This window comes from Lissotriton helveticus, chromosome 2_1 (genome assembly GCF_964261635.1).
Source record: "Lissotriton helveticus chromosome 2_1, aLisHel1.1, whole genome shotgun sequence".
In the NCBI taxonomy this organism is placed as follows: domain Eukaryota; kingdom Metazoa; phylum Chordata; class Amphibia; order Caudata; family Salamandridae; genus Lissotriton; species Lissotriton helveticus.
The window spans coordinates 1,943,658,785-1,943,671,682 of record NC_136059.1 but is presented as its reverse complement, the minus strand read 5'-3'; the positions used below and the strand labels follow the sequence as shown (position 1 = coordinate 1,943,671,682).

At 44.7% G+C, this 12,898-nt stretch overlaps 1 protein-coding gene across 1 annotated transcript in view; it reads left to right on the top strand.

Moving 5' to 3' along the window:
• Window positions 1–12,898, top strand: part of ABCE1 (ATP binding cassette subfamily E member 1) — a 147,261-nt gene that overhangs the window by 53,333 nt on the left and 81,030 nt on the right. Inside the window, exon 7 of the mRNA XM_078676877.1 lies at window positions 3,998–4,067. Coding sequence (XP_078533003.1) covers window positions 3,998–4,067 — 70 coding nt within the window. The remainder of the gene's footprint in view (window positions 1–3,997; window positions 4,068–12,898) is intronic.

The following is a 12,898-nucleotide window of genomic DNA, read 5'->3' as shown; positions in this document are numbered from 1 at the left end:
TACGTCCGGGAGCCTCAGACATATCTATCGCAGGTCGTCTGAGAATATATCCGATTCGGCCTTTTTTCGGGGCTGCACATCAACTGGGAAAAGTCGGTGCTGGTCCCTCTCACGCCGGCCACGACGGCAACGCACGTGGAGTACCCCTTGGTCTGGACGGAAGAGCCAGTCAAGTACCTGGGCATTTGGATACATCGGGATCCTGTGGTAGTGGTCCGTGAAAACTACGGAGAGCTTATACAGCTCTGGTGGAGCGACTTGACCGTTGGGTTGCCTCTTTCGCTGGCGGATCGCATTGCAGTGATCAAAATGGTGATCCTCCCTCAGTTTTTGTACTTATTCTGCAATGTCCCCATTCGGCTGAATAAACCATTTTTAAAAACAATAAAGACTCAATTGCTTCGGTTGGTGTGGGGGACGAGACCGCCAAGGATTGGATGGGCCACACTGACTCTACCCTTCGAGAAGGGCGGATTCAATGCTCCGGACTTCTATGCGTACTACCTTTGTGGTCAGGCGCAGTATGCATATTTCTGGTGCCGCCCACATGGATTTATCCCCCATGTGGCGGTGGAGGAGGGCGATGCTGATCCGACACCGCTAAAGAACATCGTGACGCATGTACACAGGCAAACACCCAGATCTGAAATTAATACCATTAATACCATTGATGTCACGGTCTCCGCATGGCAGGAAATCGGTAATGGGACGAATCGACTGCCTTTATATGCCCCGGCTATGTGCATTGAGGGTCACGCTGCTCTTTCAGTGGCGGGCGAGCGTGGGCCGGGTACAGAGAGGGGACATACATTACAGGCTCGGACTTAGACTATATCTCAAATCCTACCCCACTGTTTCAATACACGTGTTACAGATTACGCAGGGCTGTCCGGGACCACTACACTTGCTTTCCGGAGGAGCCAGCTGTGTCTAAGGCTTTACAGATGGTCATGGTGGTTGCCTCCCGGAAGCACTTGCTCACTAGACTGTATAAGGCGGTGCAGTAAGAGACAGTACACCCAGAGGATAAAAGCTTGGGGAGGTGGAATAAGCTTTTAGATCCGCAAGTCACATTGCAAGAGTGGGAACAGATTTGTACGGTGACCGGTAGGCTGTCGTCTAACTGTAATCTCCGCATTATCCACCTGAAATTCCTGCACCAGACGTATCACACTCCAAAGAAACTCCACAGACTGGGGCTTCGAGACACTGATTGCTGCAAGCGGTGTGGGCAGGGCGTTGCAGACTTCCTTCATCTAGCCTGGCAGTGCAGGACTGTACACGTGTACTGGGTGGATGTGCTGGAATTGATTTACACCATGACTGGGCGCAGACTGGAGTGTACGCCTCTGGTGTGTCTGTTGGGGCATGTGCCGGGTACGAAAGGCGTTCTGGGACGCTTTGTGAGAGTGGCGTTGCTTCTGGCCAAAAGGCGTGTGCTATTCACTTGGGAATGTCGTCGAATCCACGTGCGTCTCAATGGTTAACGGATATGGTGTATTGCCAAGAACAGCTGGAACTGTTTCAGGAGGAGCTGCCGTCCACCTCTCGACCTAAAGATATTTGGGCTCCTTTGCGAGAATATTTGCCCCTCCCCCCCCCCCCCCCCCCCCCAAGATAACATTGGATCTCAGCACTCTGCACCCGGCCGCTCTAGTGCCGCTGAGGGTGCTCATTTGAGTGCATCCTTGACCCTGGAAGAACCCTGGTTCTAACCCTGCAAACTCCACTCCCAAGACTGATTACTCACCTTTAAACCAATAACTTGATTTTCTCCCATAGAACTGCATTGACTGTTTTTCTGTGGAAAACATTCTAAGTGCGGATTTGAAAAGTGTATGAACATCTAAGAAACTGTGTTTTGAGAGAAACTGTTTTACTTACCTTTTATCCAGGAACTGTCCCAGTGCGATATCTTGGCATAATACACTGTGTAGAAAAATTAATCCTTAAAAGTAATCCAAAAGTAATTACAGCTGTATTAGCACATATTTACAAACCTGTAAGAAGAAATCATTATTCATCCAGCTTGCTTTTTAACACTGTCTTCAAAAGTACTATCCTATATAAGTCCTGCTTTGTTCTATAAATAAAATACAACAAAGACATTTTTGATACAAACAATTGGCCCGAGTTCAGTCTGAGTATGTGACATCATTTTGTTTCCTGAGTTTGTACAATAAAATGTTAAACACTACCCTCTGATAAAGCCTTACTGCCTGCCCACACTACCACAAATGAGGAGTAAGGTATTATCTACTCTTAACTCTGTATGCCATTGGGGATCTACTGGACTCCGTGCACACTATACCTTACTTTGGTTTAGTATATACACAGCCAGCCTCCTACACTTGCCGACCTTTGGTTCTGAAAACTGGATCTATAAGTGTGTTACATACCTGTTTAACCGCAATATTGTTTTACCCATAGGATAAAATTGATTTGGTCTGAAACGTTTCAAAGTGTTGATTTTTTAAAGTGAAGAGTATTATTATTTAAAAATCTATTTACCTTATCGCGAAGAACTTGGTATTAAAACAAAATACAAAGTATATATTTTTTCTAAAATTGTTGTGGATCTCCTTTAGTCGTGTGTCCATTATTGGTTAGGGTACAGCAATAAATGTCTTGTGTTAGGCCTAAGGCTGATCGCCCACACTTCCACTAATAGAGCACTTTGGGTTTTACATTGAGACCTGTATATTTTCGGGAACCCCTGAACACACTGCACGGTATAACTACCTGATGGCACACCATATATAGAGCCAGCTTTCTAAACCACTCTCCTCTGCGCCAGTTCACTCTACGCTGCGCCTCACTATACAACTCTAATCTACGTCGCTGTAAACCACTGCACTCAACGCCAGTGCACTCTATACCACTTTACTCAAAAGCCATGCACTCCACTCCAACTACTCTGCACAACTGCACTCTACGCCGCTATACTGTACTCTGACGCACTCTGCTACACCACTCTATTCTACTCGGCGCCACTGTACTCCGCAAGACTGCCCTCTGCACCACTCTACAGGCCTGCACTCAGCACCACTATACTCTGCAAGATCGCACTCTGCGCTACCCTACTCTGCACCACTACACGCTACGCCACTCTATACCATTGCACTCTGACACTCTACTCCGCAAGACTGCACCCTCTGCCACGGAATTCAAAGCCATTCTACTCTGCCCCATTGAACTCTACTGCACTCTATGCCAGTTCACTCTATTGCACCATAATCCGTTCTGCACCACTGCAAGTCACTTTACCCTTCTCCATTCCCTTTTTCCCATGCTCCACTCCAGATTTTCACTCTACTCTGAAACAATCTACGCCACTGCAATGTACTCTACACCACTCTGGTCTACCCCACTGTACTCTATGCGAGTGCATTCTACACCGTTTTTCTTTAAACCAATGTACTCTACTCCACCTCGCTGTACGCCAATCTTCTCTGCACCATTGTACTTAACACCACTTCACTCTGTTCTACAACACACTACTCTACTCTGCCAGTCGACACCACTCTGCAACCCTCTGCTCCGGTCTATGCCCTTCCACTTTACTACACTACTCGACTCTGACAATCCATGCCACTCTGCGCACACTCTCCACACCACTCCACTTTGCACATCCTGTAAGCCACTGCACTCTACACATCCTCTACTCTACAACACTGTAGGCCATTCCACGCCACTCTACTCACTCCATGCCACACCACACCACTCTGCTCTACACCACTATCCCACTCCACTTGTACAACACTCCATGTCACTCTCCTTTACCCCACTAACCGTGTTGAACTGCAGCCATGCTGGTGTACAACATGGCTAAAACATATTGTCAAACCCATTGGCTCTTACATAGGCAAGACCTATTGGCTATGCCAATGCTTGTTTTGGTCTAAGCTGTGTCACTTCTGGACAGCTGCTTTCATCCATTATGTAGTCCTAAGCTCTGTCAATATGGTAATTCATCTTTTTGGGTTTGTTCTGGCAGGGAAGTGTGGGGAGTATCCTAGACAGAAAAGATGAGACTAAGACCCAGACTACGGTGTGCGCCCAGCTCGGTGAGTATTTTCAGAAACCATTTTAGGGTTTCGGGGGTGCTTCATTTTGTGACATCCTTTTCTAAAAGTACTCAGCAGGCTGCATTTTCTGATCTGTTTAATTTAACCATGGAGACCTACATGACAAATATAACCAGATGAAGGAAAGTCCTTGTGTCTGTTTCCCTACCTTCAGTAAACCCGGCCCTATATGGACTGCACAATTGCCCTTCTTTACCCTAGCCGTTTTTCCCCTAGAACCTCTAAAAATTATTTGCTGCTTTTTTGTCTTCCAATGCTACTGGAAGGTTGTCCATGCAATCACTCTTTCCACAAACACTTTGTGGTCTTACTCCTTTGTTCACATATTGTGACCTGTGGTTCTGTGAATATTCAGATCTTAAAAGTGCTTACGTATTTCTTTTATGTTTATTTTCGTATCAACGTGACAATTCTATCAATACAACTTTCACTAATTTCCTCAAGTATAAGATTTCAATTCTTGAACCTTTTCACATAGAATCTGAAGTTTAAACAGTTCACCTTTTTAAGATCCAGTATCTGCACTTTAGTCTATTATGTATGTTCATACATGGTCCTGTGCCATTAAACTAGAAGCCTCCTCTCTCACCCTGTGTACCGAATTCATATAATTTTCATACACACATAGCTATGAAAGCGCAAGCCACATAACTTTATTTATCCTGCTGCATCAACACTAATGTACCTGTGTGTCGAACAATGAAATGCAGAAAAGGTGATAATCGCTCATGGTAGCATTCAAACCCATTGTTCTTCTGTACACAATGGCACCTCTGATTAGACCCAGCCATATGTAAATCATTATTGGTTTTACTCCAATAGGAGTAGCCAAACCGCAACTGCCAAGCCAGACCCTCAGTCTGAACCGAACCACCACCAACCCAAGCCCATTTTTGGCCTGATTGGGATCCTTCAGTCTGGTGCAGCTTGGTTCTAGTGGTGCAGTGAGCACGAGACCCACGTCAGCATTCGCTTGGCCACTTAGGGCAAACTTCACATCCCTGTACAATCTTTGTTCCAGTTACTTTACAGAGGTCAAATTCAAGTACCAGTGTTTTCAAACTGTAGTAAATTAAAGACCTAGCAATAACACATCACAATGACCTAAAATATCACAAAGCAAATTAAACAAAACAATCCCAAAGTGAAATGTAGAAAAACCACAAGTGTCGAAGAATAACATTAATATATGCAGTTAACCAGAAAAAAAGGCGATGGCAAAATCAAAGTAGTGGAAAACATGACAGACGAGGAAGACGTGTGAAGATGGTCTAAAAGGTGTCAGTCAGAAAAGCTAAAACTACTATTCGTGATCAACCACGTGTAATAACCGGAACGAAAAGGTGGTGGTTTCTTACACACAAAAAAAATATATATACCACTGAGATACAGTAAATAATGGTATTCTTCAACATGAGTAGTAGAGGTGAGAAACATGGTGGCCGATAGCTGAACAGCCGCGGCTCGGCTCCCCCCAAGAGATGTTTTTTTTTTTTATAGTTTGTCATGATGTTTTTGCTAGCTTTCAAATCGGAATCATGATAAAATCTCCCCTATAATATTTCATACCCCCCTTATCACCTGTTATGCTGCCGGAGTGCGTGGTACTGGATCCCCCGCGTGGTGAAGGGAACGGCGGATGCGGCTGGTGCTCGCGGTGGGTGGAAGCGGCTCGTGCGCGAAAGACGCGACTCAACTCTTTCTGTTCCCGGGTCACGGGAGGCAGCGGCGCGGGTTTCCTCTCGAACACGGCAGAGTTAGATGTTGTGGAGAAAGGAGTGAGTTCTTATTCAGATCTTGAAGCTGGCGCCAGCACTAAGGTAGGGAGTCCACATACCATTAGAGGCTACATTGTGGGTTGGACACGTAGGAGAGTGTGGTCCCTGGAGAGACTTACTGTGCCTGAAGAAAAGGGGGTGAGAGTCCCTGAGGCTTCGGACAGACAGACAGACAGATGGATGGATGCAGAGGGCTCCGTATTGGTAGCTTTGCTGGGCAGAACGGTCTTGGAAGCACGGAAGTGGCGCCGCCAGTGTAGTTGAGTTCCTATATTCCCAATAGGCTCTGCGCATTGGAATAGTGTATATTGTAGTTTAGACGTAGGACTGAAGTCAACTAGGTCTCTACCGAATATACTAAACTTAATTGTGTGTGTGCCAGCTAGCTCAGAGGTCACTAGAAACTTTCTTGAATAAACAAGAAGGGATTAGTTTCTGACATCCTCTTAAAATATGACAACTTTGTTCCCCAAGAATAAGAAATATATCTCTAGAGTCGATGATAAAGAATAGTTATTTCACTCAATCGTGCATGCTTCGTTTCACCAGAGGTGCAGAGAAATAGAGAGACGGGGGTTTTAAATAAAAGGGTATTTATTGAACAGTCTTCTTTCACAAGCATAAGAAATTAACTGTTGCAATCGTAATACTTGCTGTAAAGTATAGAGCAATTAATACAAAGAGTATTATAAAATAATACTGTAAAAGCATGATATGGTTTCCAAGTTATAAGATACCTAAAATGCATAAAATACATACAGTGATAAATAATGACTAAAAGTACTCAACTGGTGCTTATAAAATACGCCTACCCAACCTCGGTCTAGTACAAGGGAAGAAGTAAGTGAGGTGTAGCCTAGTTTTAGTATTATTTGCCAAGAATCTATTCCAAGAATTCTCTTAGGGTCTAATCAGCTCCGTACCTTGGTTTTAGAATGTAGTTGGTCTTGTGTATCTCTCTCAGGACTCTATTTCCCAGCAACCCGCAAGGGTAGCCTGGAAACACTGGAGCTGGATTTCTCGGCAGGAGAAAGTACAGCGTCTCTCAGTGCGTCAGCTGGAGGGTCGGCTTCCTTCAGCACTTGCTGCAGCAGGGCGCGTCGGGCAAGTAGATAGTCGAAGTGCTCCAAACCCCTGTGTGTTTGTTTGGATAAGTGTGGGCATATTTATACCTTGAAGGTGCAGAGTTTGACGTAAGATTGGACATAATAACGTCATCAGAGACTTAATTCTCTGAAAACTCCATGATTTCATTGATAATGTAATATTCATGCAGGGGAAAGTCCCTGACTGCTGAAGGCGGGTTTTTCCAAGAAATCGTTGTAGATTTTCAGAACTGGTGGAAGTAGCCAAGCCGTATTAGGTCGACTTGAGCTATGTCTTAATATGGATACAGTATTTTATACCTATATATAAGGGCATGAATTGGGAAAATTACACTAGGGTCCTAAAACGCTATACAACACCAGAGGTGGTCCAGACCCTCAAAGTTAATAGGTACGCCCTCCGTGCTAGGTCAGTTTTTGACCCTCTAAATGAGAAACCAGTCTACCTCCCACGCGTCTCCCCCACCTATCTCTGAAGTACGGGTTAGCGTCTGACGGGGTAAAGCTAAAGGGTGTAACTTCGACGAAGGTGTTGGGGCTAAAACCAAAAAAAGTGACATTGCTGGTAGAAGGAAAGGAAAGGTTAAGAAAGGATCACCTCCTAAGATAAGTTACCCCCTTGCTCAAAACTTTTTATAAAGTCATGTCTACCAGTACCGCCTCAACAACCCCCTCCCAATTAAATCATGGAGATGTAGCCGAAGACAATATAAGTCAGGGGGCTCCTATCATTGTCAATACTGTTAATATCATAAGTCCGGCAAATGAAGAGGCGCGAGATCAGCAAGTAGTCAAAGCCCCGATAATGATACATCCAGCAGTAAACCTGTCCAATAAATATTCAGTTTTGACAAGTAATAACCCAGGAAGTTCCTCTATGGAGCTGTCTGGCGCTGGTAATTTAGAACAACAAGGAGTTGTAGAAGACAACGGCACTACCATTAATGGAGTACCAGAGATAACAAGAAAACCCGATGTAGCTTCCTCCACCTTGGCGAATATTCTCTTGGCAATGAAGGACGAAATAACCTGTAGATTTACAGTCTCAGAAAATTATCAAGCCGAGATGACTAGCAGATTCTTAACCTCATAGGCGAACCAGGCAGCAATTCAAGCCTCCGGCGAAATAATAACAAAAAGATTAGATGAAGTCACATTAAGAACTGAGGCCATGGAGAAAGAAATCCCGATGATGAAGGACTCTATGCGATCGACCGAAGCAGAGGTAGCTAAATTGTCCGCTCAGAACAGAGAATTGAAAGAGGACATTGAACGCTTAAAAAAATCATTCACGGCAGAACAACTTAAGGCTTTTAAACGTTCCTGAAGCTTTGGAGGGGTCTGATCTTAAGGGGTAACTGCTACGAGACAGTGGGAGTTGGGAAAAAAGGTTGGAAGAGCTAAATAATATGGGGGCCAAGGCACAGTTGAAGTTCCCAGCACTGATTCGTGTGATATGGAATAATCTCATGTACCAGATAAAATCAGGAGAGGAGGCCGACGCCCTCATTGTAAAGATTAAGGAGGAACAGGGGGTTAAAAAGTAGGAGGGAAGATAAAGGAGATAAGTAAAAGATAAGGTAAATGCTTCTTACTGTTTAGAATGGGTACTAGCAGGAACTTTAGTTAATTTATGATTTTACATCTCAGGGGGGAGGAGGAGCCAAATAGGCTCTGCCTTTTGGAAGGGAGGGTTCCTCATGGGAAGAAGGGGCACCGGCACAGGGGTTTGGGGAGGGGGGTGGGGGGAGCCACACGGGTGGGGAGCATTGGGTAAAAATTAAAAAACAATCTCATCTCACCTCTGTTTGTAATACATCATGCCGAGTTAGCCATACAGGCCATTCCGGTAGATTGGGAAGATGGCAGGAAACCAAGGTTTAAGGGATAGAAGGACCATCTTTATCTCTTGAAATGTAAATGGACTGAGGTGCCCTCGTAGGCAAAGGCTAATCCTTAAATATCTGGAATTATCCACTGCCCACGTCTGCTTATTGCAAGAGACACATTTGAGTTTAACAGAAAGCTGTTCAATTTTTTCTAATGTCCCCTGGATAAAATGTTTTAGTGTGTCTCACCAGACGTCCCATAGTAGAGGTGTAGCAATATTGGTGAAACATGGCGCTTTTTGCTCCATTAAAAGAACTTAAATAGACTCCTCTGGGAGATGATTAGTGGCCCAATTTACATTAAATGACACGGACGTAGTGGGACTCGTTTTATGGTCCTAATATTGATGACTCGACCTACATACTTAAGTTGCAATCAATATTGACACTGGAGTCACCTCCCTATATTCTAGGTGGAGATTTCAATGTCCTATTGGACCCCATAAAAGATAGGTCTAATCCGAGTCATTATAAAGGTGCCCCAAAGCTGCGTCGTGCATTATTAAACCTGATCCAAGATTTAGATCGGACTGATGTTTGGAGAGTTATGAAGGGTAGTCAACAGGGCTTCACGTTCTGTAGTAAGAAATACGGTCACTCCTCTAGGATCGATTATGTTTTTATAGATAGACAGTTCTTCAATGACCTAGAGGGGATTACCGTTATGCCAAGCCACCTTTCAGACCATGCACCATTGCAGTTTACAGTTCAGAGTAAAGGGTTACAGGTACAGTCTAGATGGACGTTAAAGAGGGCCATGCTTCTTGACCCTGAAGTTATTAAGACTATGAAGTCTTTCTCTTTAGATTTTTTTTCCGTTGAATATCGGTTCTTCAACAAAGGTCTTTATTTGGAATGCATACAAGGCATGCCTAAGGGGGCGATTACACGGTATCATATGCTCTAAGAATAGGGCAGAGGCCGTGGCACTGAAAAATATTGAGGGAAGAATAAGTCAGTTAAGAGAAGGACAGAAATGGCTTAAATAATGGGGACTCTGAGCATCTCTTGCAAGTTTTGCAGGACCTTGACGAGGCTCGACGGGAATATAGAGGGAAGCTGGATGCAAGGTGTAGAGCACGATGGGACACTAGAAATATGCAAAAGTTTGAGTATGAGGAAAAAGCAGGAGCCTTACTGGCGTGGAAAGCCAGAGTTGACTCTACCAGAAACAATATTAAAGAATGATTGTTAATGGTAACTGGGAGGCATCAAGTAAAAATAAGGATATGCAAACCTGCCTTCTTTCGCTGTTCTCAGAACCTCTATAAAGAGGAACTGGCTCCATCCCCTTGTTCCATTCGCTCATGGCTGAGTAATAAACTATTGCCTATCTTGCCAGAGGAGGGTAGGAACAGGTTAGATGCACCTATCACGTTGGAGGAAATCACAGAGCAGATTAAGAAATCAAAGAATAAAAAAGCTGCCGGCTCGGACTCACTTCCAAGTGAAGTATATAAGCATCTTGCAAGAAGAGCGGTCTCCTGTTCTGGGCACTATTTTTAACTCCGTATATTGCCCAGCTGGTAGAGTACCTAACTCGTGGAAGGAGGCAATAATTGTTCTGATCTTAAAGCCAGGCAAGGACCCCTTAAGGGCAGACTCATATCGGCCAATCTGGCGGGGAGATTGGCAAAACTGGTACCCAAGCTGAAACATACAGACCAGAAGGGGTTCATGGCTGGAAGGCACATCCAGGACCAGACACATCTGTTGATAGGCAATATAGATCTAGCCATTCAAAGATCTGATCCCTTGGCAGTAGTCGCATTAGACGCGGCCAAGGCGTTCGATAGTCTGCTGGGTGTACCTATGGGAGGTTTTGGAGGTAATGGGGTTTGGTCCCATTTTCATCCAAACCCTACGGAATTGCTATCAGGGATCCTCGGCGCTGATTCTCTTAAATGGTCTGTTAACACCAAGTATTAAAATCCAGCGAGGAACTAGGCAGGGCTGCCCCATCTCCCCTCTATTTAATATTTACATAGAACCCTTGGCGCAAGCTATACAGTTAAACAAATCAATCTCCCCTTATAGGTCTGAACTCTATAGCTCCAAATTAGTCCTTTATGCAGATGACCTGATATTATATACAAGTGACCCGGATGTGGTGTTTCCTCAGGTTGAGGAGTTATTGGTTGAATTTGGGTGCATGTCAGGCTACGCGGTGAATAGATCAAAAACAGAGGTTATGCCTTGGAATCTGGAGCAGTGGAGGGGACCAGTGAGCACAGAGTTTAGATATCTGGGGATCTATATTGTGAAAGATCTGGAAAAAATTCCTCAGATTAACCTAAACAGAGGGACTAAAGAAATAGACAGTATTTTCAGTAGATGGAGAAATCTCCCTTTAACCATTTACGGGAAAATCAATTTGGTAAAGATGGTCATTCTCCCTAAGCTTTCTTATTTATTTTCCACTATACCTCTAACCTTTTCGAAAGAGAGCATTAGTAAGTTACAGAGCAAGATTGGGAGCTTTGTCTGGGGACTTGGAAAAAACTCAGACGCAGACTAATTTAAAGGAGGGAGGGCTCTTCCCGACATCGGCCTGTATGCAGTCGCATTCCAGTTTAAGAGCATCCGGATGTTACTTGTGAAACCCGATGAGTCAGCTTGGGGCAGATTGCTGGGAGAGATGGTGAGAGCTGAAGGAGGAGGAGGAGGAGACGTGGCTTTTCTGTACAAGTTTGGGTCCCCCAGATTCTTTAAGCGGGTACGTCTGAAGGTCTTGAGGGCCACTCTGGGGTTGTGGCTCAGGGCGAGACTTAGTTGTGGGATAGGCTACTATTCGGACCGGGCACCTGTCTGGGAATCGCCCGGAACCCCGGAGTGCCTGAAAGACAGTCTAGCGTTGCCAATAAAGAGGGCAGGAATTAACACATGGGTGGAGCTCGTGGACACCGAAGGAGTACATTCTTGGGAATATCTGAGAGTTAAGATAGGCACAGGACTATCTAGATTTAAATATTTACAGCTAGTGTCCTGGTATAATGCGGAGAGGGAGGAAGTAAGGGGAGATTGAGAGGTTGTGTCACTCCGCTCTACCAATCAAAAAGGAAATCTCGATATGGTATTATCATTTACTAGAAGGTGAAGATCTAGCAATTCCTTCCCCAGAGGCAGTATGGAACCGAACCCCCATAGAATCCTCAGTAGATTCCCTTTTTGAGCAATCATTAACCCCTTCGATGCTCATGACGGAACCGTTCCGTCATGAGCCCATAGGCTCATTAGAACCTTCAGCACAGCGCGAAAATTCGCGCTGCGCTGAAGGGGTTAAAGACACTATATAAGTTCATAAAACCTGCTTGTCTGAAAAAGAATTAATAGACTCTATTATTCCCCTGCTAAGATAGCAAAGTTCGCTCCAGTACCTCCACCCAAATGTCCAAGATGCCACACACTTCTAGCTAATGATCTTCACATCTTTTTTGAGTGCTCAGAATTGTAATCCTTTTGGAAAGAGGTGGGTGACTCACTTCGGGACATCTTTAAAACCAGGGTTGATGTGAATCTCTCCTTAGTCTTATTTGGAGATGATGGTTTCTTTTGTCCGATTGCCGCACAGCGAGACATAGGTCTCTTATTATATAGGATTCTGTTGGCGCGGAGAGAGATCTGTAAGAAATGGAAAGATAGCCTCCCACCAAAAAGAGAGGACTGGCTCAAAGCCTTGTTTGCAATGGCCCGGCTAGAATATGAAGGTGTAGAGGATAAGTTGATAAACATCTGGCATCCTCTTATGAGTTGGGGGCGAGGCCTCTTGACTGATCTAGCTGGTCCTATGATTACACCAAGTCCCGTACAAAACGGGATGGGTCGGACGACCCAAGCGTGTGCGGTAAGCCGAGAGGTCCCCAGTTAGCCAAAACAGCTTCACAAGATCCGCAGAGGCGTAAAAGGTGAGATGAGGACATAAAAAAAAAACACGAGTAGTAGACAGTGTAGCCATCTGAAAATATCTGAAATCAAAAGATGTTAAGTAATTTATATGATCCTGCTGACAAAATCATAAATTCAGCCTAGAGTAGATC